Raw genomic sequence first — 26,514 nt, forward strand, 5'->3', positions numbered from 1 at the left:
TAATACTTCCTCAGATGATGCTGATTCTAGAAACCATCTCTGAGGCGGCCAGAACTGTAATGATAGTAATGGGGGCCCAGAGTCACAAGCCCACCTCTGGGGTGTCCAGAAAGGGCTTCTCCTACCAAGAAATCGATGAGGCACCCACACGCCGAGACACAGAGCAGCTCCCACTCTGCAATTCCTGTTCTTTCTAAGGACTGAGCACCAGGCGGGAGGAAGGGAAAGGGGGCTCTCACTCAGGTGTGTCTCTGCCTTTCTGATTGATCACATTTGGAAACTGTTTCCTGGTAACTTTTCTAGAAATGGGACCCGAGGATGGAAACTGGGTTTATAGCTCAATAAGTGACTTACACCCCAAATCACCTGGACATCTTACCAGGTGAAGACAATTGTTTTCTGAGCTTAATTAGTGATCATCAAATCATGTTACTCTCCAAGGTTATTAACTCTTTAGGGGTCACCAGGTGGGGTGGGATTGTGGCTTTTTGGTTCGGAATGGTGGCTGGGGAACAAGAGCCAGACGGCTGCATGACTCTGGGCAGGGAAGGCCGTCTACCCGTGTCCTCGTCTGTCCAGGGGGGTAATAACAGTTCTCACCCCAGAGGGTTGTTGTCAGTCACTGAGACGGAATGTCAAGGGCAAAGGCATGTCCAGACCAGAGTCGAAGATGGAGGAACGTAACCCTGCTCCTCGCTTTCTTTCCAGATCAACTCAAACCTGCAGCCAGCAGTGGGGGGAGAGGAGAGCGGGCTTCAGAGGCCGTCCCCGTGGGGAGCCCTCACAGCATAGGTGCCGGGCCTGGTGACCAGAGTCCCCACAGAGGACAGCCTGGCACAGTCAGAGCCCAAATATTTGGGGGCTGGCCTGGGTGGAGTTGGCCCAACAGTGACGCGAGTGACCAGGGCAGCCCAGGGCGGGGGTGTCCGGGTTCAGGTGGGGTGAGGACAGTCCACGTGGGGGTGGAGAAATGCAGTGAAGGTTATCTCCGGGGGATGGATCAAATTAATAAATACGTTAGGGAGAACGGGGACTAGCCTTCTCATTGCTGGGAAAAGGACTTGGAAATACAGAAGGGGAGGGGGCACTGAGAGGGACCCACTCAGAGAGGGGTTGGTGTGAGCTGTGTCTGTATGCGGCGTGTGCAGCGTGTGCGGTGTGCGGTGTGTGGGTGTGTCATGTGTGTATGATACTGAGAGAGCCTGGGGACAGTGGACCTAGCGCCCAAATCATGACTTCTGAATTCTATTTTCCACGAAAAGCAACCAGGCTCCTGGAGAAATGTCTGATTCTAGGGCTGGGCACACTCTGTGCCAGAGAATGAGAAAGTGCTCCAAGGGTGACGGCGGTTAAAAGAAAGAATGATACCCGCGTGTCAGAAGGACACAAAGGCCAATTTAAATGGGCTCTCACCGGCCAAACTGGGGACAATTTCTATTCAGTGTTGTATTGGAAGTTCTAGCCAGTGCGAGAAGGCAAGAAAAAGATATAAAGGGCATCCAGATTGGGAAGGAAGAAGCTGAACCGCCTTTATCCACAGAGAACATGATCATCTTTATGAAAAATCCTATGATTCTACAAAAAAAAAAGCTACTAGAACTAACAAGGGTGTTTTGCAGTGTTGCTGAATATAAGATCAATATGAAAAAATCAGTTGTGTTACCATATACAGTACCGCAGCAAACAACTGGAAGCCATTTCCAATAGCATCAAAAATGCAAAATAGCTAGGGACAAATCTGACAAAAGATGGGCCTATACACCCTGCTCAGAGAAAGATGAACTCCTAGCAATATGGTGGTAATCTGTTGTGATTTGAAATACTCACGTTTCCTATCTTAACCAAAAAGAGCACCTTCCCACACCATTTTTCTTAAATGCAAAGGGGTGGAGGAAAACCTCCCAGTGGAGAAGCCTTGCGCTTTTCATTAAGGGGTCCACAGCACCATCACTGGTCATGGGACAGACTACAATCAGTGCACCACCGCATGGGGCTAAAGGAGAACCAGCCTCCCTCTGTGACCCCTTTCCAAGGGATCATAACCCAGATCACAACAAGAGGAGAACCAGGCAAATCCAAACTGAGAGCCATTTTAAAGGTGGCTGGCTGGTGAGCTTTGGAAGTGCCGAGGTCATTAAAGTCCAGGAAGGATTAAGACCTGAGAGATGGGACAGCTAAAGGCAACATGTGATTTGGAACTGTACCTCTGCTCTGAAAGGTGTCACTGGGACACCTGGTGAACGAGGCCTGAGCATTATTTGGTAATATAACGACATTTCCTGAGTTTGATAGCTGTATTTCAGTTGTTTGGGAAACACGCACGGAAGTTGGTGGCAGTGGGCGCATCCGATGGTTGACTTACTCTCCAAGGCTTAAAAAAATAACAAGTTCTTCTAATCATACTTCAACTCTTCTATAAGCCTATGCTCGTTTAAAAATTAAAAAAAGAAAATTGTAAGACCATAACTACTGTCATTATAATCATGATTATCTAGAATTACATTGTCCAGTACGTTAGCCACTAGTAACTGGTGGTTATATAAATTTAAATTAATTAGAATTCTCATTAAAAATTCAGTTCCTCCATCTCCCAGGCCACATTTCAAGTGCTCTGTAGCCCCTTGTGACTGATGGCTGCCATGTTGGACAGCAAAGGTAAAGAGCACTTCCATCACCATGGAAAGTTTCACTGGACGGCCCTGTTCTGCAAACCAGAAACCTGGATGCCCTTACATGGAATGTTCCCAAACCCAAGGTCCAGAAACTTTTGGCATTCAAGAGTGGGTCCCAAGACTTAACTTTGCTAAGAAATTTCTAACAGAGATTGCAATTTGTTTTTATAATGTGCCCCGAGTTGCTCACATAGGGTGGCGAACCACAAAGGCAGTCAAACACTTTCATAAAGTTGACCTCGGGGCCACTTACCGATCTGCTAGCCCTGGGTCTAGAAGCGTCCTGGCCTATTTGCTCTGATGAGTCTACTATTTGCCGGGATGGCTGTGTGGAGATGTCCCCCAAATCTCTGGATTCCGATGGACGGGGGGCTTCTCTGTCTTCAGGAACACCTTCCCTCCCTCCATGCTCATCTGGGTACGTGGGGCCCGCTTCCTCTTGGGGCACCGCCCCAGCACCGACTTCTGAATAAGCCAGGTCTACAGAACTGACTTTCCCTTCAGGGGAGGCGGCTTCCACATGGGATTCGAATTCCCCTTCAAATTCAAATTCGACTTCATCCCCTTCAAATTCAAATTCCTCTTCCCTTTCTACTTCTCCACTGATTTCCACTTCTCCATCAATTTCCACTTCTCTCTCAGTTTCGATTTCTCCTTCAGTTGTGACTTCCCCAGAGGCTTCAATTTCCCCTTCAGAAAGCTCGGCAGCACCAACAGCCTCGTCAATGTTTTGGTCACCGGTCTTCCCTGTGGGTGACGCCTGCAGATTTGTGGCAGGAAAAAAAAATCAGGAAACACAGTCAAAAACTCCCGGGAAGTTCTGCTCGTAATTGTGTAATTATACTGGTGGGAAAACTGCATCTGCACACACCTACGTGTCCCTGGAAGATGAAGCTCCATGTTCTATCTGTTCCCTCCAGTGTTTGTAATTTTTTGCATCCTTTGTTAGAGAACCTGAGTTCTGAAAACCTCGGGGTGATCTGAGTAGGGGATGCGGGGCATCCCAACTAGCCGCCAGCACTTAAGAATGGGGAGAAAGGAAAACGAGTCTCTCTGCAAGGGCACTGAGTCTGTTCTAGTGCAAGGTATAGGATCCCCGTGCAGGTTTCTTGAGCAGAACTCTTAACTCTTTAATTCCCAGTAAAGACAAGCCGAGCACAGCCCACCCCACAGGGAACTTTACCCTGTCGCCTTCATTATTCTGGGCCTCCTCTCCTGCAGAAGTTGATTCGCCTTCCAGCTGAGACCTGGGTGCAGAAATACAGTTTAACAGTTTCAAAGAACAGTGTTCTTTTTCTTGGCATTGATCACCTCCTGGTGTCTGTCTATATTCTTATTTACTTGTTGATTATATGCCTTCCCTCTAGGCTGTTGGCCATGACTTTGTCATGTTTGCCACCAACCCCAGCACTAGATCATGCCTGTCACCTGGAGGGAGGGAGCGTCACAAAAGAGTTGTTCCATGAATGAATGAAAAATAATTATGGAAATATTCAGGGAACAGCATCAGTACATTACAACAGAAAAGTCACCTTAAATATACTTGTGTCTGGGGCCAAACTGGGGAAAAGAAATACAGTGTAAGAGAAAGTTGCACAAAAGAGACAAAGACTCTTAGAGACTCTTGGTTAGTTCCCCCATGATTTAGATAGTACAAAAACGTCCTGATTTACATTCTTAAAATTATTTTTTTCTAATTAAAAATACAAGCTCATTTTTTCAAAAAAAAAGTGAAATACAGAAATGTGTGACACAGAGAACGAAAATCCTCTGTGACTTTCTCTCTTCTCAAGATAACCACTAGTAATAAAAGAGATTTAAGGATATATTCTTGCAAATATTTTTCTATGCATTTAAACACACACACACACACACACACACAATTAGAGGCCACACTCTACATACTGTTTTCCATTTAGTCTTTTCTTTTAATGTAACCTGGACTGCTTTCCGTGTCAGTATATATAAATCTATCTTTTAAAAAAAGTGAAACACTACTGAAGCGTCTGAGATAAAAGGCCCAATTCTTGAAAATAGTTTCTGTCCCCAGCCCAGCCCCCGCTCCTGGAGGTCTGGGGGTGGCAGGGGAAGGGTCGGGGTCCCCGCGGCCAGGAAGCCTCTCGGTGATCCTCCGCACACAGAGAGACCTCAGGCAGGTAGAGATCCTTGCCACCAGCCTCCGCGCTCTCCTGCTTTATTTACAAGGACGCAAACTATCCGCGCAGGCACCACGGAGCATAGTGGTTGCCATGGTTACTGCGGGACGAGCAAGCCCCGGGGTTTCGAGAGCCCAGCGACCCGAGCGAGGGGAGAGAGGGAGGGGACCGGGAGCTGACAAAGGGACGGGAGACGAGAAGGGGCGCGGAGGGCTGGGGGTGGCCAGGGAGGCGCGAAAGGCCGGAAGGGCGAGGATGGACGGGGCAGAGGAGCGGGGAAAAGGGCGTGAGGGCAAGGGGGAGGCGTGGGGGCCGCTTCGAGACCCGGGACCCTCGCCCCGCTTACCCGCCGTCCTGGCCACCCGGCTCCGCCATGTCCCGTTGCTAGGCGACGCCGTCAACATCCGGCGGGCGGGAACCACGCGCGGGGCTGGAGCCGGCGGCGCGGCGGCGCGGCCTTTGTGCCACCGAGGTGCGCTGCAAACGCAGAGCACCTACATGTATAAATACATTAAAACATAAACTTAGTTTCTCCGTCTCTAAGTCCGAGTTCTGTCCCGCCTGGCTCAGGTTCAGTAAAGCGACAACAGTGTCCACGAGCGTCCAGCCAGGCAACTCAAATGCCTCAGGGACCGCGCCGGGCACCCGGGGACCCGAGACCGCTCAGTGCCCCGAAGGTGGCAGGCGGAGGTGGGGGCGCGAGGGGCTCCGGAGCACACTGCACCTTGCGGGGGGGGCGCGGGGGCCCCAGCCTGGTGCCCATCCATCCATCTCCAGACCTGGGGCGGGGGTGCTCGGCGTCCCCTCCGCGGGGGTGCGGCGAAGAATCCTTGGCGGAGAAGGATGCTCAGTGGCTTTTTGGAGGGTGATGATCACTTCTTACCCCCACATAGAGGAAAAATATAAATGGAGAGGACAGAAGAGCGAGGGCGAGCGCGCACTTGGAGCGTCCCAGGGGTCCTGTCTTCACTGCCGGGGGGGCGCGGGGCTGCCATCAGGGCCAGAGTCCTGGGACCCGGAATTAGGACGGCCTGGGGCGGGGGACTTGGGTCCCGAGGGCGAAAGGTGACTGGGGCAGGGTCGGGGCGAACCAAGGGGTTGGGGGGAGAGGGTTCGGCGGGGAACCGGGCTGGGCCCGGCGCCGGGTTGGGATACGGGTTGGGGGGGGGGGAAGGCGGGGTCTGGGTTGGGGGCCGGGTTGGGCCGGTTGGGCAGGGTCCGGGTTCAGGTCCGGGTCCGGGTTGGGGTCCGGGTTGCAACAGGGGTGGGGCTAGGCCCGAGGCCGGGTTGGGGTCCGGGGCCGGGTTGGGGTCCCGGCTGGGCCAGGGGCCGGGTTAGGGGCCGGGTTAGGGGCCGGGGCGGGCCGGGGGCCGGGCCTCGCCGCGTGTCCCCGCCCCGCTGCGCCTCACTGGCGGCAGCGGCGGCTGCGGCGGCGGCGGCGGCGGAGGAGGCTCCGGGAGCCGGCGCGAATCCGGCCCCCGCTGCGGGACCCGGGTGGGTATCGGGGTCCGGGCGGGGGCCGCGGGGGCGGGGTCCAAGGGGTCAGCGGGGGAGCGGGCGGCGCCCCCTCAGCGGGGACCGGGTGGGGGTGCGCGCTGGGCTCTGGGCCTGCAGCGACGGGGCCCGGGAGGGGCCGGGGTCCGGCCGCAGCCCCAGGAGGCGCGGGGCCGGGGCAGGAGCGGGGCGGCGTGGGAGCACGCGGGATCACGCAGAAGCCCCCCGGGGACCCCCTCCGCGGCGGGTGCGGGCGCCCCGGGCCGGGAGTGGACCTGATTCGGGGAGACTCCCTCCCCGCGTGTGTGGAGCCGTGGACCGGAGAACTTGCGGTCTTTGTCTTTGGCTGGATCGTCAGAGCACGCGAAGGAGAACTTGCAGGGGGCCGCCGTTTGCAGACACAGCCCCCCGAAGTGTGCTTCCCGGCTCGGCGGCGCGCGCGCTCTCAGCATTGCTGGGCCTTAGGGTCGGTGGTCTGGCTGTAAAGAACCGCACGTCAGGAAACTCACTTCCTTTAGGCCGGGCCGTTCCCCCTTGTTCTCTACTTAAAAGAAGAAAGAAAGAGTAGAAAAAAGGAGAAAGAAAAAAAAATAGGCAATTTAAGATTGCTAAATATAACCTCAGGAACCCTGCCAGAAGCTGGGGCATCTTGAAATCCTGTTATTCCCACACTCGGAAGTTGGTGTCATATGTTGGCCACAATCTAGTTCAGATTCTATTTGGAGATGGAAAACAACATAATATGTTGTTGCTCCCCACTCCGAAGTTTGTTTTCCTGCCCCACCAAGTTCCTAGGAGAAGCTGGGCTGGTCTCCCCCCTTCCCCCCTGGTTTTACCGATCTCTCTTTACCACGGGAAGGCCCCGGTTCTTGCATCTGGAAGGAAGCGAGACATGGTTCTCAAAAATGGCCATGTGGGGAAGCCTATTATCAAAGGGTGGCTGCAGAAGGCCAGATCCCAGAAATCTGTTCCCAATCTGCCACTGATTGATTTAGAGAACTTTTAGAAATCTGTGTTGTTAGGTTTAGAAATTCCTTGGTAGAAATATTAATGGATGAGTGACTACTGAAGGCTTTGAAGAACCACGAAAACTTTTGCAAAGACAGGATTATTGAAGTAGGGGTTGCCTTGTAGTAGTAACTGGGGAATTCATGTAAGTTGCCCATTGTCGGTACTGGGAGACACGTGGATGCTGAATGCGTTTATTATGTTTTCTGTGGCATTTGTTGGCTTGTGGAGTGTTGATGGTGAGCAGAATCTCAAAGTATGGCTAAAAAAGTTCTTATCAGTGGAATTTTAAAATCCTCCAGCGATGATGGTTGTTGTGTACATACTTTTTGATTATTATGCATGAATTCACTTAACCCCCAAAACAAGCCCATAAAGTCAGGACTGAGGTTATCCCCATTTTACAGATGGGAACCCTGAGCCTTAGAGAAGTAAATTCCCCAAGCTCATGCACCTAGGACAGAACCAAGTTCACGCATCCTCAGGCCCAGGACGCTCCAGCCCCAGAAACGGCTGTGCGTACCGCCTCCTACCTGGTAAGGGGTGCCTGCCATTTGCGTGCACACACTCTTCCTGACCCTCTTTTTGCAGACGGTTCATTCGCCTGACGATTCATAAAAAAGCAAGAGAGTAGGGACTAATCCCATGTCACGCACCGGCTGCTAATATCAGTTCTCTTTTGTCCAGAAGGAGCCTCTCGGGCCTCGTATAAAAGCGTTTGATAAGACGGCCATTGGATTTCTGGAGCCTACCTGCTTGCCCCAGTCTCTCTGCCCTGGTTTGGGGTGGCTCTGTGCAGTGGTTAAAAACGTGGCCCCCAAAGTAAACTGCCAGGTTCAGATACCAACCCTGGTACGCAGCACCAATTTCATTCCTGGGTGCCTTAGCTTCTCCGTCTGTACGGTGAAGATAGTTCTACCTACCTCAAAGGCAATGGTCATCCGAAGCACCTAGTGCCTGGCACATACCGAGCGTTAAAATTTTTTTAAAAAAATTTTATTAATGACCATCATTTGGATTGTTCACGGTTAGCAAATTGGTAAAAACATTTTGATTTTATTTCCTAATTCCTTGTATGTGGTATGTGTGGTCCGTCAGGTGGCAGGCTGCTCTGTGCAGAAGTAGAATTCACCGTTTAGGGATAGGGACACGCTCTGCCTTGGAACTTGCGGGTCGCTGGGTCCCGGCAGGCTGTTCCCGGGACCAGGATGACCGGGTTGTCTGGAAACACAGGTCTCAAGTAGAGATTTGGCCACTGCCCCTCCTCCCCAGCTGAGGGACCCCAAATTTTTCACAGGCCTGAGTCTTCTCTCATGTAAGATTAGCCAGGTCGTTTCATACCGTGGGGCAGCGTGAGGAGGGCAGCGTGGGAAGGACGGATGGACTTGCGGCTCCACAGTGAAGCAACTGTAGCAGCTGGGGCCCAGGTGGGTTTTACTGATGTACATTGTATTGTACATCATTCTGTTATATTTGTACAGTACTGATGATTGTTGATGAGCCCCATGCACAGAAAAGAAAGCACAAGTCTGCAGTCTCCCCAGCCCCTGAATTCAGGGAAATGGTCTAGGAGACCTTTTTCCTTTCACTTCAGTGGTATTTTTTTTAAGGTTTTTATTTATTTATTCATGAGAGACAGAGAGAGAGGGAGAGAGAGGCAAGAGGGAGAAGCAGACTCCCTGGATTCAGGACTCGATGGGATCATGACCTGGGCCGAAGGCAGATGCTTAACGACTGAGCCACCCAGGTGCCCAGTAGTGGTGTTTTTTGCTGTTGACCACCTGTGCGTCCTTCGGCACTGGGTCTTGCATCTCTAATAAATCTATTTTGATGAGCTGTCTGGTGATATCCTAGCCGAAGCATGTCTTTTACTGTGTCTTCAGAACTAATATAGCCATCGTCAGGGAGGAGCAAGGTCTGGCCACTTGAAGACAGAGCGTGATGCTCCCAAAGCCGTCATCCAGCCCGGATGGCATGCCCTTCTCTTGCTGAGCCTTGGGTGGCCAGTCTGTCCAGGTGTTTAAAGTTAATATATGTGACAAGCCACCCATAGGGACCCACCTGCCTGCAGGTACACGGGTGAGGCAGTGTCTTTTCCATGCTCTTTCTGGATTGCCCACTGTAGAAACCACCATAATAGGGGTGCAGCCCCAGCCCGTGTCTGCACTAGCTTGTATACTTTGGTTTTTGTGCTGGTTTTCCACACTGAGTGACCCTGAATTCAATAGTCTGACAAACTGGTCATTACACTCTTTGTCTGAAATTGGGGCAAAGGGCATTCTTAACAGATGTCATTTCACACTCTTTCACTTTTCAGTTTCTGTAACTAAAAAGTTTTCCCCCGGAGCAAGATCAACTGTGTTGTTTTTCAGGGATATTGTCAATATATCCCCCACCCCCCGACCCCCCATTGGATTTTTGTTTTGTGGTGCCTTAGCTTCTCCTTTACCATAGACAGAGAACCTCAGCTCTCTGTATTAGAGTTTACAGGAACAGTATCGACATCAGGTGCACCTAACCCACTGTTGGGTCGGTTGGTGGCTTCCTGGCTGGATTTGTACGTTTCCTTGCTTTTTGGGTCCAGTCCTTCCTTGTTTTTCATTCCTAGCTCATCTCTAAGGTCAGTTTCATCTCCCAGGCCCTACTTCCTCAGCTCTTTGGGGAAAAAATAGTGTTTTGGTATTTACTGTCAAGGGGGCACAAAGAGTGAGTGGTCTCCTGCTTGAGAGGCAGAGGCCTTGGGGTTTTCCAGGGAGTAGGTGATCATCAAAGCGGCAGCTGGACAGCCAAAAGAGGGAAGTCACAGTGAAGCTGGCCACCAACTCCCCCTCACGTTCCTGTGACTGTCTTGTCCTTATGGCCTCTCAGAGGTCCTTTCCCGGAGGGCGATTGGTCCAAGCCTCCAGCACTGGGTTTATGCCCTACACTTTGTTCCTTCATTTTAAATACAAGTTGACTGTCTTGTCCTCCCTTGTATGCAGAGGCCCTGCCCACAGCGACCCTGTTTTTGGGTGACAGTCTTCTCCATGGGCATCCTGAATGTGATGTATGTGCCGGGAAGGCCTCTCTCTTCTACAATGAGCCCCATGACGTGAAGGGAAGCAACGCAGAGAAGAGGGGTCGTGTCAGCCCACACGTGTCTTGTCTGCATGATGATGCTTGGAAGACCCGACTTCCCCAAATCGTGTGCCCGAGGGATTGGGTTCCTGAGCCAGTCTACCCGCAGGGTTTAGATCACCCTTTGAACCGCAAAGTAGGGGCTTCCTGGAAGGACCCTGGTGCACATGCCTGGTTCTGGGAAGGTAGAGAGAGCTGGGGTCTCCTCTGAGGGGTGTTAGCAGCAGATATTGTGTGGGAGGAAAATGATCCTTGTTTTCGTGTGGCTGGCTCCTGTTTAAATAGCATCGCCTGTTCACCGCTCTGTGTTGATCTGGCTTTGAGAGCAAAGCAGAGGAACCGGTTCCTGCCAGCCACATGGCAGGTGACCGGAGCCCGGGGCTTATTGCTCCTGAGTGGCCTGCCAGTGATGAGGCCAGGGGGGTAATCATCTGTGGGCTTCGTCCCACCACACGTCCCTAACGTGTCCAGTGGCCCTCTGCTCCCTACCTGCCTCTCCCTGCTACGGTGATCAGCCGTCAGGATGGGTGCGGGCTGGAGTCTCCGGTCCGCAGGCACTGGCAGCCCTGGGAGGCACCAGGACCCCATTTGCCCTGCTGACAGCTGCATCCCGGCACCTGAGCCAGGTGGGCCCAAGGCAGGTGCACAGCCCAGAGCAGCCAACAGGACAAGTCAAGCTCCTGCCTCTTAGAGTGGCTCCAGGCTGCCCGATTTCTTTGGTCTTCCTAGGAAGGTTCTGGAAGAGAACTTTGTACCTTTGCTCCTATTTTTCTGTTTGGCAATTGATGGGGCCCTTTATACAGGAGAGGAAACCAAGGCTGTGGGCGGAGGAAGCTGCCAAGGGCAGGCACTGGCGTGAGCGTGCACTTTCCTCTGACCCATCTTGCTGCTCCCAGGGGCCATGGGGGTGCACGTCCTCCTCTCTCCTGGCTCTAGGCCTGGGTCCCCATCATATTGCCTAAAAGGTGGTCGCTCTGCGTGGGAATTTGACAGTCAGCGGGTGAGCTAGAAATTCGTCCTTTCCGGTGTCTTTGCCATGGTGTGGCCAGCAGCAGAATGGTCCCTGAAGCTGTCCACGTCCGGATCCTGGGAACCTGGGACTCGGTTAGGTTATGTGGCGTTAAGTTTGCTCATCAGCCGCCCTAGAGATAGAGATATTGTCCTGGATTATCCAGTGGGACCAGCGTCATCCCAGGGTCCTTAAAAGCAGAAGAGGGGGTGCAGAGAGTCAGTGACGGAGCCTTGTGATGGCCGGGAGGACCTGGATGGCCACCGGTGGCTTTGAGGGTGGAGGAAGGGCCACGAGCCAAGGGCTGCGGGGTGTGGGGGGGGGTGGATTCTAGAGGCTGGAAAAGGCAGGGAAACGTATTCTCCCTGGAGGCGGCAGAAGGAACTCAGCCTTGCCCATACCTTGGTTTGAACCGGTTGAGCCCTGGGTCAGACTCCTGGCCTTCAGAACTGTGAGCTGATTTATTTGTGTTATTTTCAGCTGTGAAATGCATGGTGACTTGTTAAAACAGCCACAGAAAACCAACGTGTGGGCGACAGAAGTGCTTTCTGAAGGAAGCATGCGGGGCGACTTGTGTCTTTCCTAAAGGGTGTCATTTCTTAATCCGTGTTTTGCTCCTTTCTGGCTTTTCAGTGACTTAGGCTCTGTCTCTGCCCAGGACTTTTCCTCAGGTATAAATCACCAACTCCTGGGGAATGAATTTTGGGTAATGGGTGTCTCTGCTTTGCCCTGTAAATATTAGAGGAGAGCCCCGCACCAGCACTGCCACGCTGAGCTACGAGGCCTCGGCTGCCTCGGGCCCTGGGCCGGTGGCAGGTGCTCCCGGGGACGTCCAGGAGCGAGCTCGGTCTGTGGAGGCCGGCCGCCGCCCCTGGCCACAACCCAGCAGCGGGGCCAGTTCCAGACAGGGCTGTGAAATAAAGACCTGCCCCTCTTCCCCCAGCAGCCACCCCCAAACCCCTCTCCTGGGTCCCCAGTTTCTCTTCCCCTGCAGGCTGCAGGTGGCTGACAACCCGCAGTTCTCCAAGGTGTTGGAAGAAGAGCCGCGGGGAGCAGGGCAGGCTTTCTGCAGAGGGAGCTCCGTGTTATGAGCATGTGTGTGTTTTGAGGGGAGGCCAAGTTGTTCTGTCCTTTCGAATGACACAATAGCCTATTTGCAAAAATCTGGCCCAACCTAGTGGTTGCAATGGCTCAGAGCGGCTCAGAACTCGGCTTGCGATCGTGGCTCAGTAGATGGCTAGAAACCGGCACTGCTGTTTTTACTTTATACCTTTTTAAAATCATAACTTTTTTTTTTGCACCCAAACTGACGCTCATTCTGGATCTTGGCAATACTCCTATCTCTGGCTCCTTGTGCCGACTGCCGGGCCGGCACTGCTGTCCTTTCTGTCGGCAAAAGCAAAGCCTGTGGAACTTTACTGAAGGTGGCATTCTGGTAGGCACATCAGGCATGAAGGGGACTTTTCACAGGTGTCTTGGACCCAGGAGCTTATAATCTCAAATCCACAGGACTGAAACAGGCATAACTGTTTTAAAATAGAGACATTAAGGGAACGCATCGGAGGAAAATGACGTTTATCGTCATCAAGGATCTACCTTGAGCTGCCTCCCTGTTCACCTTCCTCCCTCGGGATTTGGGGAGAGGCTCTGGAATATTGGTACAATGTGCTCTGAGTATCTCGGCTGCTATTTTGATTTCAGCTAACTCCGAGTCCTTGCCGGGGGAAGTCAGGGAGAGGTTCCTGGCTGCAGGCTCCTCTCAGCCCCCTTTCGAGCATTGGCTAATTTTGTGTGCCTTAGGATCTCTGCTGACGGCATTTAAAGGTTGTGCCCGTCTCCCCAAACTCTGTCCGAGGTATAATGAGATTAAGTCATCCGCCCAGAGAAAGACCCCAGACCCACAAAAGGGGACCTGGCATTCTCCTGCCTCAGAGTTCTGTACCTGGGGAGACCTCCTGGAGCACAGCATTCTGGTCTACCAGGAGGGGTGGTTGGTTATCTTTGCTCCTTCCGCCCCCATGGGACACCAGGTCCCTAAGGTCACAGGTGTAAACTGCTCTGCAGGTTGTGAGCCAGAAGCATTCAAGGTCATGCATCTTGGGACTCAAGGACACTAGGAAGATCCCCGTCAGGGTGTGAGCCCTTGCCAGGCCCTAGCATCGCTGCTGGCCGTGGCCCTCAGCCTGGAGAGCCAAGCTCCCTTTGTCACCCTGCTGTCACTCGTCCTGCCGCTGGCTCCCTGCCCGTTCCCTGCCTCCCTCTGCCCAAGCCCAGCCTCCGCCTGGGTTCTTTGGGTGCATGCACTGTCGTCTCCACCCTCTTTTTTAAAATTAATTTCTATTTTTTAGAGGGTTTTAGGTTTACATTAAAAAGAGCAGAAAGTACAGAGAGCATCTATACACCCCTCGCCAGGTTCCACTGCTATTATTATTTTTTAAAGATTTTTTTAAAATTTTTTATTTATTTGACAGAGAGAGACACAGCGAGAAAGGGAACACAAGCAGGGGCAGTGGGAGAGGGAGAAGCAGGCTTCCCGACGAGCAGGGAGCCCGATGCGGGGCTCGATCCCAGGACCCTGGGACCATGACCTGAGCCGAAGGCAGATGCCCAACGACTGAGCCCCCCGCCCCGGGCGCCCCTATTTATTTTTCATCACGGTAAAGTATGCACAGCGTGGTTCCCACCCAGGCCATTTTGAAGTGTGCAGTTTCGTGGCATTGGGGCCGGTCACATCCTTGGGCCACGGGTCCCAGTCTAGCCCAGGGAACTTTTGCACCCTTTTTACCCTCCTCTGCTCCTCCCACTCAGCTTCCCTGTGTGCCGCCAGCCCGGCCCCTGCCCCTCCTGCCAGCCCACCCGCCCTGAAGTTGGCAGGCCCCCCTCCCTCCCTCCCACGCTCCCTTCCCGTTTCACCTCACCACTGCTCCATGGCACAATTTTGCCTCCTCCTGGACCTGTGCCCCGTTCTGGACACCTTGTCCATCTCCAGATTTCTTCCTTTTTTTTTTTAAGATTTTATTTTATTTTTTAAAAAAGATTTTTATTTATTTATTTGAGAGAGAGAGAGTGAGCGGGGCCGGGGGGAACATAGGTAGAGGAAGGAACAGACCCCCAGACTCCCCAGCTGAGCAGGGAGCCCAGTGCGGGGCTCGATCCCAGGACCCTGGGATCATGACCCGAGCCAAAGGCAGCCGCTTAACGACTGAGCCACCCAGGTTCCCCCAAATTTCCTCTTTTTAAGGGACATCAGCCACTTTGGATTCAGGCCGCCCTAATGGCCTAATTCCAACTTAATCACCTCTGTAAAGACCCGTCTCTGAATACAGCCAGATTCTGAGGTGCTGGGGGTTTGAGCTTCAACATACGATTTGGGGGCAAGGGGAAGACACACACTTCGACTCATTAACACGTGGAAAAACACACTCATGATATGACTGAAGGCAAGACCCGGGGTCATCCCAGTGGGGGGTCTTTGCTTTTTATAAGATAGGCACAGAAGGTAGGAGAAAACACACAAATGCTTTCGGATCCTGTGATTTAAGGAACTTGTGTTCTTTGTGCGTCTCTGAGCTTGTTTCCTAATTTACAAGAAAAAAAAAGCATTCAAAAATAGGTCAAAGGGGGCACCTGGGTGGCTCAGACAGTTAAGCGTCTGCCTTCAGCTCAGGTCATGATCCCGGGGTCCTGGGATCGAGCCCCGCATCGGGCTCCCTGCTCCGCGGGAGGCCTGCTTCTCCCTCTCCCACTGCCCCTGCTTGTGTTCCCTCTCACTGTCTCTCTCTCTCTGTCAAATAAATAAAATCTTAAAAAAAAAAATTAAAAAAAAAATAGGTCAAGGACTCTCTCCGCATGTAGTTTTTGATAGAGAACAGAGTTTGGGAACCAGGTTTCATTTCAATGAAGTCGGCTCACAGAGGAACAAATGCATTTAGAGAATAAGTGGGGAGTGTCTCAAGGGAGTGAATATTTGTGGGGGGTGTTTGACAGACACCCCCAGGGCACGGCCTTCTGCAGGACACCCTGGGGCCAGAGCTGCGGGCACTGTCCCCTGCCCACCGGGGTGGGGTGGGAGCCAAACTCTGAACACAGAGGACAAAGGTCTTAGGAGCCAAGTTTTTCTGCTCACTGAGTGACCTGAATGCTCGGACCCCGTTCTCTCGTTTGTAAAACCTCGCATTTAGGAGGACGCATCTGCCAGAGCCTCAGTGGCCCAGAGCATCCGCTCCGCATCGGGTGTGTGGGAAAAGGCAGGATGTGAGCACTTGTATTTTGGGATCCCCTTCAAATCTTCCAGCACATTCTTTTGATTACCCTCCATGGGGGCAAACGTCTTCACTGAAGGACGGTTTGGTTTTTAGAATCGGCTGAGAGTTGTTTGCAGCCCAGCCTGGCGGTTAGAAGGATTAACGAAGAAGGAATACCGGCGGAGGCCCCCGGAAGGAGGTGGGACCCCAGCCTCGCCCACACGGAGGCCGCGAGCCCCTGCAGTGCGGCTGGTCCCAGCCGAGATGCGCTTAACGCAAAACAGACACCAGACTCCAGAGGCTGAGGGAATGCAAAGCAGCTCATCAGTAATTGTTTTCATATTGATTACATGCTAAAATGATACTGTTTGGGAAATAACGAGTGAAATCAGAGTATATTACCAAAATTAATCTTCCTCATTTCTGTTAAAAAACGCGGCTAGTGGGACATTTGAAATTGCGTATGTGGTCGAATTACATTTCTACCGGGCAGCGCGGGTCTAGAAAGAAGGGACTCATGTTCTTGTACGGCTCATTAAGGGACCTTGTCATTCTGGAATGATTCTGGAATTCTAAAAATATTCTGGACAACAGAATCATCATTAGAATAACTATCGTTTTTCTAGACAATTAGTTGGACAGACAACATGATGTGTAGGGGCCATGTGATTTTTTTTTAAGAATTTCATACCGAGGTTGGCAGGTGCCGGGGCGTGCCTCAAAGTTCAGACATTAGAACCAGTGGGGGAGACAAAGGAGGACCTGGAGAGGCCAGGAAGGCTTCCCGGAGAGGCTGTTTGGGTGGAGAGGGGCCGAGTATCCAGATGGTGGTCTGAGCCAGGGGTCAGCTGTCTGCAGCCCATGGGCCAAATCGAGCCTTCTGCTTGTGTTCTAGTCTTCGAGCTGAGGATGGATTTTATATTTTTAAATGGTTGAAAAAAAATTGAAAGGAGAATTTTTTGTGACACGTGGTGACTTGTGAGATTCAGGAGAGAGTCTGTTAATCAAGTCTCACTGGGTCGCAGACACACCTACTGGTTACTGTCTGCAGCCGCTTTCACACTGTGGGACCCTCTGCCGTGGGGGTGAGGGTCCCAGAACCGTGATTTTCAAGGCGATGCTGATATTGGGAACCTCAGTGATTCGGGAGAAGGGAGTGATGGATCTTTCTAGGTAAAGATGCAGACAAGGGAGGGGTGACTTTCAGGAGGTGGTTAGAAGAATCTTGTGCTTGGGAGAGTTAGGGCCCTTTTGGGGAGACCTGGGAACAAAGTTGGGGGCACAGGAGGGGCCCTCACGGAGCCAGGTGGGCTGAGGATCCGGCGTGGAGCCCCATGGCCTCGGACAGTGAAGGGCACCCTAAGACCCGCCCCTCCGCCCCACGAGCCCGTGCAAACCCTCAAGCAGAAAGATCCTCACTTAGGGAACATCGCAAACCAGCTCTGGATTTGAGGAGAAGTGTGCAAAAATGCAGAAGGTTCAAAGAACAATGTAATATACCCAGTTGATGGTTCAAAATATCATTTTATTGTGGTAAAATAGACATGATATAAAAATGTACCACCTTACCAAGTGCAAGGTCAGTGGTATAAGGTTGTGAGACCATTACCACCACCCCTGTCCAGAACATTGTCATCATCCCAAACTGAAACTCTGGCCCCCAAAACACTAACTCCCTGTCCCCATCCCTCCCCCAACCCCTGGCGCCCCCTCATCCTACATTCTCTCTCTGTGAATCTGATGACTCCAGGGGCCTCGTGTAAGTGGAATCCCACACTATCTGTTTTTTTGTGAGTGGCTGACTTCACTGAGCACAGTGTCCTCCAGGTCCATCCATGTGGCAGGTGGCCGGATGTCCTTCCTTCTTAGGGCTGAATAATATTCCACCGTGTGGATGGACCACATGTAGTTCATCCATCCATCCATCAACGGTTTTATCATATTGGCTCTCACCTTCATTTTTTTCCTTTCAAAGGGGAAGGTGAGGTCCCTCTGCAGATGTCTCGTCCCAGCCCCTGCCCCCGCCCCATGAATCTGGCCTGCACCCTGCCCAGCGCGGTCTGAGCCTCGGACATGCACCATCTCTGGCCAGGGGCAGCATGGCTCTGCGCACATGTCTTCGTTTATACGGGCGAGTTCACACCCGTGGCTCATTCCACGGCTCAGTTTGGTGGTCTGTGTTCCGGGGCTCGACCGATGGGAAGCGTCTGGTTAGTTCACATAGCGAGTGATTTTGATTGTTGGGCTTTTGGCTGAAATAGAAATGGCTTTCGGCCCATCTGCTGGGTGTTGGGCTTTTGTTTAGACTGAGAATTCTTCCTTTTTATCAGCTCTTCCATTTACTCTTCTGTGAATTGACGCTCTGCTCCTTTTGTTGGTGACTCTCTAGGAGTTCTGTATGTATACTGGATCGAATCCTTTTGTTTCTTGTTTATTTTTTTATTTATTTTTTTAAGTTTTTATTTATTTAAGTAATCTCAACACCCCACGTGGGGCTCAAACTCATGACCCCGAGATCAAGAGTCACGAAGTCTGGAAGTTTTATGAGATCACCATGGGGGAGCAGAGCCCCCCCCCCCCGCCCGGGGGACGTTTGCCATGCCTGGAGACATTTTTGGCTGTCATAATGGGAAGGAACTGAGAACGACCTGGCCTCAAACGTGCATGGTGCCACGTGGCCTCGTGCTAGCAGGACCCATCCCGGTAGTTAGTGAACCACCATCCAACTCGAGCTTACTGGTGTGAGGCAGGACGCAGCGCCAAGGACACCTGGCTCAAGCCCATGACCTTGGCCTGACGCCCCTCCTCTGTGTCTTTCTCCCGCAGCCACATCTGGACGAGCCCCGCCTGGGCCGAAGCGTGCGGAGGATGGAAACACTCCCCCGGCAATGTCTCTGGGCCGTCTCCTTCGCCGGGCCTCCTCCAAAGCCTCAGACCTCCTGACCCTCACCCCGGGCAGTGGTGGCGGGCCCCCCTCCGTCCTGGAGGGGGAGATCATCTACTCCAAGAACAATGTCTGTGTGCACCCACCAGAGGGGCTGCAGGGGCTGGGGGAGCACCACCCAGGTGAGCCCAGGAGGTGGGAGGGCCTGGGTAGAGGGGCTTGCTTTTCTTTCGAAAGTAACGAAGCCATAGCTTTGGAAAGCTTTCCTGTCACTTCCCCATTTGTCCTAATTTCCCCATCTTCGAAGGGGCTGGTGACCTTTAACTTATACACATGGGGCAGGACAGTTTATGGGCAATCGGCCTCAGAAGAAGACATTAGGTCACTCCAGGCTGCTGGGAGCAGGGAGCCTACAGGCTGGGAAGCGGGCAGCCTTCCTCTGTGGGTGCTGGCCAGTACCCAGGGCCCCCTCCAGTGTGGCAGGAGCCCACCCCTCAAGCTAGGTGGCTGCTTCCCTTCCCACAGCCCAGAAGGCTGTGATGAGAACCAGGCGGACTGTGGGACAGGCCATGGACATCACCGGTCCCGTCTCCACCTGTCCTCAGACCCCACTGTTCTGAAATTAGGGCAGGAAACATCAGCTGGAGTCTGCAGCAGGGAGATGCAGGGACCGTGAATTCATTCCCCTGGGGCCGTGCCCGGGACACACCAGTGCCAGGGCCTTCGTGAGCCTGGGGTGGACACTTTTCCTGTGGTGTCAGCGGCTTTGCCATCTTGTGCCAAGTCACAGACAAAGAAACTGCATATTTTTCCAGGGCCCAGGACGCGGCGGTGGCCAACTGCCCAGTGCATGGCAGGGCAGCAGGTCACAGCACGGAGCAAAGCATTCGCTTCTCTTCCAGGACGGGTACCTGACCGTGGCTGTCCTCGGGCTGGGGGCAGATCTGAGGCTGTTAGATCTGGTCATAGTGGCCGGGCACTGACTTCCCTCAGCCCCGCTGCCCCCCATGGAAGGGACAAAATGATGGGTTGGTGATACCCAAGTCCTGTGTGGTCCTTTGTCATTTGTGCAAATGACTTGCAACAAATACATGGATTGCTTTATTTTATTTGTATGTTAACTTCATGAGCGTGCCCGGAACCCCAGGCAGGCAGGCCTCTTTTTTGGACGAGGAAGTTGGTGCTCAGAGAGGCTGGGCCACTCCCAACGCTTGCCCGGGGTGGAGGTGGGGCAAGGGTGGGCACTCCTCGTTCTTCCTGCAGCCTCCCCAGGCTGCTGGAGGATGCTCAGGCCCCACCGTGCACCTGCAACCTGGCTGTGGCCTGTGGACTTGCCCACCCAGCGCAGTCAGAGGCCCCACACCAGATGTCAGAACATCTAAAAAAGTTATAAATTACAATCAGGCCTGAGCGCTTTGCTGTATGCAAATTATGTGTCAACAGAATACTGAATAAATTAGTTAAAATACAAAAAGTTTAAATTATGTTAATGAACTATTCCTACCTCGATACGTCTATCTTTATAGTCACCCAGATGGTCAGGTGCAGGTTTGGAATCATCAGCCCCTACAGGTTCCAAAGCAGGAGAGCCGAGGTCCAGCCTAGCTCTTTCCTGCGCTATGAGGGACCTCGGGCATCCACGTGTGGACACCCCAGCCTGTCCACAGCCCCCACAGACAGCTCAGGAGCAGGCCCTGGAAGCTGGTTCTGGGCTGCAGACAGGGAATTCCAAGATCCTGCATCCCCGGCGTGTGCTCTAGAAGGGGGTGCAGGCTCTGGGTGGCACATGGCCGTGGATGCCTGACCACGGGGCCGACTCTGAGGATTCAAGGAGGAGGCAGAGGTTCTAGGGCCGGGTCTGAGAGTGTTAGCCCTTCTGGTCTAAATCGGAAAGAACAGCACAGCCTTGGGAGAGCTTCATGTTGATGCTGTTGTGATGGAAGGCTTGGTGGGGGGTGGGGGCAGAGGCCTGGGGCTCCCTTCCCAATCCCCGAGCCGCAGGATCTGAGGGTGTAGAAAAGTGTGGCCTCCCCTGCACCTTACCATTATCACTGAGTGTCCCCACCTCTTCTGGAAATGGAGCGAGGCTCAGGAGACTCCGGTGCAGGTTCTCAGAGCCCCGAGGGATGTGAGGGCCCAGCTCCAGCCCCAGGGGCTTTCAGAGCGGAGACCAGGAGGTCTGGGCACCTGGCATGATCGGCCCAGAAATCAGGACATCCTGAAGTGGCAGGAAGTGCCGCCTTCCCCCCAGACTGAGCGTCCAGGGGCCCAGAGAGCCCACCCATGGCTGCTGCCTCCTCGGAGAACCACTCTTCTCCGCCCCTGTCCGCGGTCTGGTGCCTGACATCGGGGATGGCCCCTTCTTCCAGAAAGCCGCATTAAAGAAGATACACTGAGACCCCGACTGACCGGAAAACACCCAAACGCCCCTCTTTGGATTTATTTAGTATGATACATAAATAAAGCCCACAGCCTCCATCGCTCCCAGCTGTGGTGAAACCGGGCTCCTGGGCTCCTGGGCCCCTGGGCTCCTGGGCCCCTGGGCTCACCCAGACCCGGAGGCTGGCTGCGCCCGGGGCCGCCAGACTGGCTGGGGTGGGGCTCTGAGCTGGAGGAGGTCTCCCCGTGCGTGGAAAGACAACGACAGGTCCCTGCCTGGGAGCCCGGTGCCCCCGAATCTGCTAAGTGCCCCCAGCTTTCACTCAGCTCAAGCCTGACCACGCCCCCCGGCCGGGCTGTCTCGGGGCGTGGCCTCTAGCAGAAGCCAGACGGAGGCCCCACCGTCCCTAACCTGCCTGTCCTCCTGACCCTCGCAGGCTATCTGTGCTTGTACATGGAGAAGGATGAGCTGCTGGGGAGCACCCTCATCCTCGCGTGGGTCCCCAACTCTCGCATCCAGAAGCAGGACGAGGAGGCGCTGCGCTATATCACCCCTGAGAGCTCCCCGGTGCGCAAGGCGCCCCGCCCGCGGGGCCGGCGCGCCCAGAGCTTGGGGACGCCCCACCAGCCCTCCCCTACGGAGCCCAGGCCCGCCCTGACCCCCAGAGACGAGGATGCCCTGGTGGTGGTGCAGAGCATCCAGGACGCCGTGCGCGTCAGCCCTTCACCCCCTTCCGAGGACGGGGAGAAGCTGGCCCAGGGCTTGGGGATGGCCCCGCCGGCGCCAGCCCACAGCGACTCCGGGATCCTGTCGGGGGTCAGCTCGCAGGACGGGCCGGAGGAGGGGCGGGAGCCCCGGCCCGAGGCCGGCGAGGAGGAGGGTTCCCTTGAGCTGTCGGCGGACGGTGTGAGCAGGGACAGCTCCTTTGACTCGGATTCCGACGCCTTCTCTTCGCCATTCTGCCTCTCGCCCATCAGCGCCGCCCTTGTGGACAGTGGCAGCTCCGTGTTCCTGGACAGCGAGAGCGGGTGAGTGCTGCGTCTGACCCCCAAGGCCGGCCCTGGGCCTCGCGGGGGGCAGCTGTGTGTGTCAGGCCTCTGCTCCCTGAGTGGTGAGGGCAGCCTGTGTCTCGCCCTGCCGGGGTCCGGCTCTCCCCAAGCCAGGGCCTCAGCACCCGTGTCCCATCGTTGATGCTGCCCAAGATGACGGCGAAGGACCCGCAGTGGGGGGTTCCACCTTCTCTCTCCTTCCTGTCCCCTTGGCGGCCTCACTTACGATAAGCCATCCCTACAAGTCTGACCTGCCCCATAACCCAAACTAAACCCCACGGGGCCAGGTCCTGGGAATCCCAGTTCTTATCACTGGGGGTACAGTAGATTGTCGGCCATCCCACAGACCCAAGGCATGCTCGGAGACTCCTGGCTGGTGGCATAAGGCTTACGGGGTTGCAGCCAAGCCAGGCACGTGGCCCAGCCCCCTGACCCCGGGGGAACCTTAGCCTTTCTGCCCAGACCCTTGAGCTGTAAGCGGCGGGAGCACAGTCCTGGGGGAATGTTGGTGGCATTCCCTCTATAGCCTGAGAGCCCAGGGGAGCCAGATGCCTGGGCACAGCAGCAGCCTTGCTGGTTCAGGCCACACAGGCAGAGCCGGGGGTGGGGGCAGGACTTAAGCTTCCTGGGGTGACCCTGTCAGGGGATCGTGTAGCAGCCACCACACGGCATCATTAGGGGTCTGCAGGGCATCACGGGGGTGGACGTGCACAAGGCTCATGAACAGTGGGCTTGCACTAACCCGGAGCGGCCGGGGCCAGCACAGGACGGGCCACCCCTGACGTCGGCAACCCCTTCCCGTGCTCTGGCTGTGGTCCTCACTCTCCTTAGATTTATAGGTAGACAGTGGTGAGCACGCTCCTAAGCGCTGATGTATTCAGCCAGCACACGATCGTTGAACTGGAGCTGTGAGCCAGGCACGGGCTAGGGGTGGATGGTTCAAGCATTGCGTGGGCACCAGGTGTGTGTGCCACGGATTACTTACGCTGATGCTCACAAGCACCCCCAAACCCTGTGAGGCGGGTCCTAACATCACCCCCATATATAGAAAGGGAAAGCGAGGCTCAGAGAGGTTACTTAACTTGCTGGAGGTCACAAAGCCAGTAAGCCAGCGGAACTGGAAGTGAGCCCAGATGGCTCTGCCCCGGACCCGGAGCACATGAGGTCACACAGGACAGACGTAAGCAAGGGAGCAGAGGAGAAGGAATTTGAGATGGATTCTTTCCTGATTTTATCCCCTCAACAAGATGTGGTCCATTAGAGCCTGAGAGTGGACTAATAACCTCTGTCTCAGGTATTGGAGAGCATATATGAAGGGGAGCGGTCCACTGTACCCCATGAGGTTCACTGAGCTGTGTGGTGTTTCCCACCAGGGAAGCGGGCTAGGAATGGAACGCAAGCCTAGCTTCTGCAACACCACAGGGCTTGGTCAGAGCTCCCCCTGGTGGGCCACCCTGCTGGTGCCCGGCACCTCCAGGGCCCAGGTGGAGGGACAGGTCCCGAGCTCCCATCTTTACTGTGACTCAGGTATCCTGGGCCTGGCCTGTGGTCTCATGGCTGAGGTCTTAGTGGCAGAATCAGAATCAGGGCCTGGTGTAATGGGCCTTGTAGCGCCCCTGATCACATAAGGAGCTTGGATTTGGGAATTCGGTTGGCATGAGCCTGGGAAAGCTCTGTGTCTTCTTAGAACCTCCATCTCTTCTTTCGTAAGGTGAGGACAGTGACATCTGTTGTATGGGGTTACCCGGTGAATTCACTGCTGGCTTCCTTCCCCGTCCCCCGTGCCTTGCTGGTTCTCCACCCTGGCTGCCTGTGAGAATCAGGGGACCTTTTATACTCTCATGCCCAGGCAATTCCAGATGCTTCTAGAGCAGTGATTCTCACCTGGGGCCGATTCTGCCCTAGGGGACATGTGGCAGTCTCAGGACACACTTGAATCACAACCGAGGATGGGGATGTGATTGGCTGGCGGGTGGAGGCCAGGGATGCTGCTGAACACCCCACAATCCCCGGGACCGCCCCCCATGACAGAGGATCCTGCCCACGTGCCTCAGTGCCAAGGCTGAGAACCCTTCCAGACAGACAGGGGCGGCCCCAGAGTAGGGAAATTGTTTTGTTTTTCCAGTTGTGGTAAAATACACATAACACAAAATTTGCCACTGTAGCCATTTAAAATTGTACAATTCTGTGGCCTTTAGCACATTCAGTTGTGCAGCGGTGACCACTGTCTAGTTCCTGAACTTATTCCTCGCCCCAAAAAGACCCCCCACACCCACTAAGCCGCCACTCCCCATTTGCCCTCCCCCAGCCCTGGCAACCACTAATCTACCTTCTGTCTCTGTGGGTTTGCCCGTTGTGGACGGTTCCTGTAAGTGGAATCATGCCACATGTGGTCTTTTTTTTTTTAAAGATTTTATTTATTTTGAGAGAGAGAGAATGAGAGAGAGCACATGAGAGGGGGGAGGGTCAGAGGGAGAAGCAGACCCCCCGCCGAGCAGGGAGCCCAATGCGGGACTTGATCCCGGGACTCCAGGATTATGACCTGAGCCGAAGGCAGTCACTTAACCGACATGAGCCACCCAGGTGCCTGTGCCACATGTGGTCTTTGTGTCTGGCTTCTGGGAGCATGATGTCGAGGATGTGGACCTCCTGTTCACGGCTGGCTAATATTCCAGGTGATTCCGACTGCCGTTGGATGCGAGAGCCCCACTCTGTACCGTGTGCCAACTCCTGAGCGAAAGCAGGGGGGCGTCTCTCGGGTGCCGGGGTTCTGCGGCCACGTTAGGAGGCCTTTTGGGGGTAAGGCTTCCAGAGCCGTATGTTTGCTTTCCAGACCCCGGCCCCACCCAGTTTCATTTGGGGTCATCTGTTTGCTTAGAGCTGCTTCACAGATGGTGGATCGATCTCTGGGTATGCAGAGAAGACTGTGTTGTGGTCACGGAGGTGCCTCCACTGCAGAGTCCCTGCAATTCTGTGGCGCTTGCTCTTCCGGCCCCAGCAGTCTGGTTAGGCTGCGGCTTTGGGCTGCGACAGGACAAAGACAGACGGAGCCCTCCCTGCCTCCTGGCCAGGATTATGTCTTCAGCCCGGGGTAGGGGGGTTTGACATGGACACGGCCTGCATCCCAGACAGAACCTGATGGGTGTTACATGGAGGCACACTGGTTCCCGGCCCAGCTGCACATGACAGGTCTCTGGGAACTTTAAAAAGCAGATGTGGATTCTGGAAGGGGCTGGACGGGCCCTGGAATCTGCATTTTTCATAGGCCATTTTGATGAGAGCCAGATTTGGGCACTGGGCCAGTCCCCGCAATGCACGTTCACTTGCTCCTTTGCTCTCCAAGCCACCATACTGGAGACCGTGGAGGCAAGGATGGTGCTCCTCCACTCCTTCCCACCCCCACACAGTGCCCACACGGTGATGGGGCTGGAAATCCTGCACTAAAGTGTCAGCTGTACGGGACACTATAGACCAGGCACTCCGCACCCGGCTGCAAGTGAGGATGCCTTTGGGCAGCCTTGGAAATGCCTAATGCCCAGGTGGCAGCCAGACCAACTAAAACAGAGCTGCTGGGAGGGGTCCCAGGGGCTCCCAGCGTGCTGCCTGGTTGAGAACCATGGCTCTGAAGGGTACTACAGGAAAAGAGGTGTGGTCCTTGTGCCTTGGACAGAGAGGGCGTCTGGGCGGAGGTCCAGGGCGGAGGTCCAGAGCGCCAGCATTGGCTGGAGCAGACACCCTGCAGCCGGGCTTGGCTTTGAGGACTGGCATGTGCCCATAGCCGCTCCTGGAGCAAAGGTTCCTAATGTAACTGCGCACTGGGTCCCCAGGAGGGGTGCGGGCAGACTGGCTCACGGGATCCCTCTAGTGGCAGAACCTAAGAACTAGACGTGGAGGCTGACCGTGGGGCTGGGGATGGGCGAGGAGGAGGCGTACCCCCCCAACCCCCCTGCATCTGAGAGTCCCTCCAACATTTCGTTATGTGAGGGCGGTATCCGTTCCTGTGGGGCATAGCCGGGCAGGGCCCTGTTCCGAGATGGCCAAGGCACCTGCTCTACCCTACCCCCCACTCCAGCTCCCAGCACAGTGACGGCCTGAAATCCTTGACCAAATGAGCGCTCAAGGCCCATTGGGGAATGAGTGGCCGAGGAGAGCTGCTGTTCGGGGTGAGGTCTGAGTCCCAGAGCAGGGTTGGGTTCTGTGTTCCCTCAGTGCTGTGCCTTCCACAGCATCAGGAATTAGGGCTTGGGATTGGCATGCAGGTGACGATGATCATGGGGCAAGGTCAGCAGCGAGGTCACTGGCCAGCCTGTCATTTGTCTGTCCTGGAAGTCGCCCGGTCCAGTCTGAAGAGCCAGTGGGTGAGGCTGTAATATAGCAGGACCCCCCGTGTGGACCCCCGGGTGGCCTGCCAATCGACCCCGCCCTGGGAAGTGCATCAACGATGTGTGGGAAGAGCTGAGCACAGCTCCTGTCTCCTAAATCGAATGTCTTCTGAACGCAT

General features: G+C 54.5%; 2 protein-coding genes across 10 annotated transcripts in view; one reads left to right on the forward strand and one right to left on the reverse strand.

The window, feature by feature from the left end:
- Window positions 1–5,292, reverse strand: part of CCDC40 (coiled-coil domain 40 molecular ruler complex subunit) — a 39,449-nt gene extending 34,157 nt beyond the window's left edge. For 2 of the 7 annotated variants that reach the window (XM_028112328.2, XM_028112327.2), the window contains exons 1-3: window positions 5,175–5,292; window positions 3,856–3,919; window positions 2,926–3,432 (exon numbers count right to left, since the gene is read on the reverse strand). In XM_028112328.2, coding sequence (XP_027968129.2) covers window positions 2,926–3,432; window positions 3,856–3,919; window positions 5,175–5,203 — 600 coding nt within the window. In that variant the 5' untranslated portion in view covers window positions 5,204–5,292. Of the gene's footprint in view, window positions 1–2,204; window positions 2,394–2,925; window positions 3,433–3,855; window positions 3,920–5,174 lie in introns of those variants that run through there. The other 5 variants (XM_028112324.2, XM_028112325.2, XM_088028099.1 and 2 more) reach the window with 5 other exon arrangements.
- Window positions 5,293–6,248: 956 nt separating this feature from the next.
- The window catches only part of TBC1D16 (TBC1 domain family member 16), a 75,263-nt gene continuing 54,997 nt past the window's right edge, over window positions 6,249–26,514 (forward strand). For 2 of the 3 annotated variants that reach the window (XM_028112495.2, XM_028112494.2), the window contains exons 1-4: window positions 6,253–6,322; window positions 17,676–17,910; window positions 18,527–18,766; window positions 21,401–21,992. In XM_028112495.2, the coding sequence (XP_027968296.2) occupies window positions 17,814–17,910; window positions 18,527–18,766; window positions 21,401–21,992 (929 nt within the window). In that variant the 5' untranslated portion in view covers window positions 6,253–6,322; window positions 17,676–17,813. Of the gene's footprint in view, window positions 6,323–17,675; window positions 17,911–18,526; window positions 18,767–21,400; window positions 21,993–26,514 lie in introns of all 3 variants that reach the window. The other variant, XM_028112496.2, reaches the window with a different exon arrangement.

The sequence above is a fragment of the Eumetopias jubatus genome, unplaced genomic scaffold (genome assembly GCF_037043125.1).
Source record: "Eumetopias jubatus isolate StellerSeaLion01/CBP00866 unplaced genomic scaffold, mEumJub1_p1.0 scaffold_10, whole genome shotgun sequence".
NCBI lineage: Eukaryota > Metazoa > Chordata > Mammalia > Carnivora > Otariidae > Eumetopias > Eumetopias jubatus.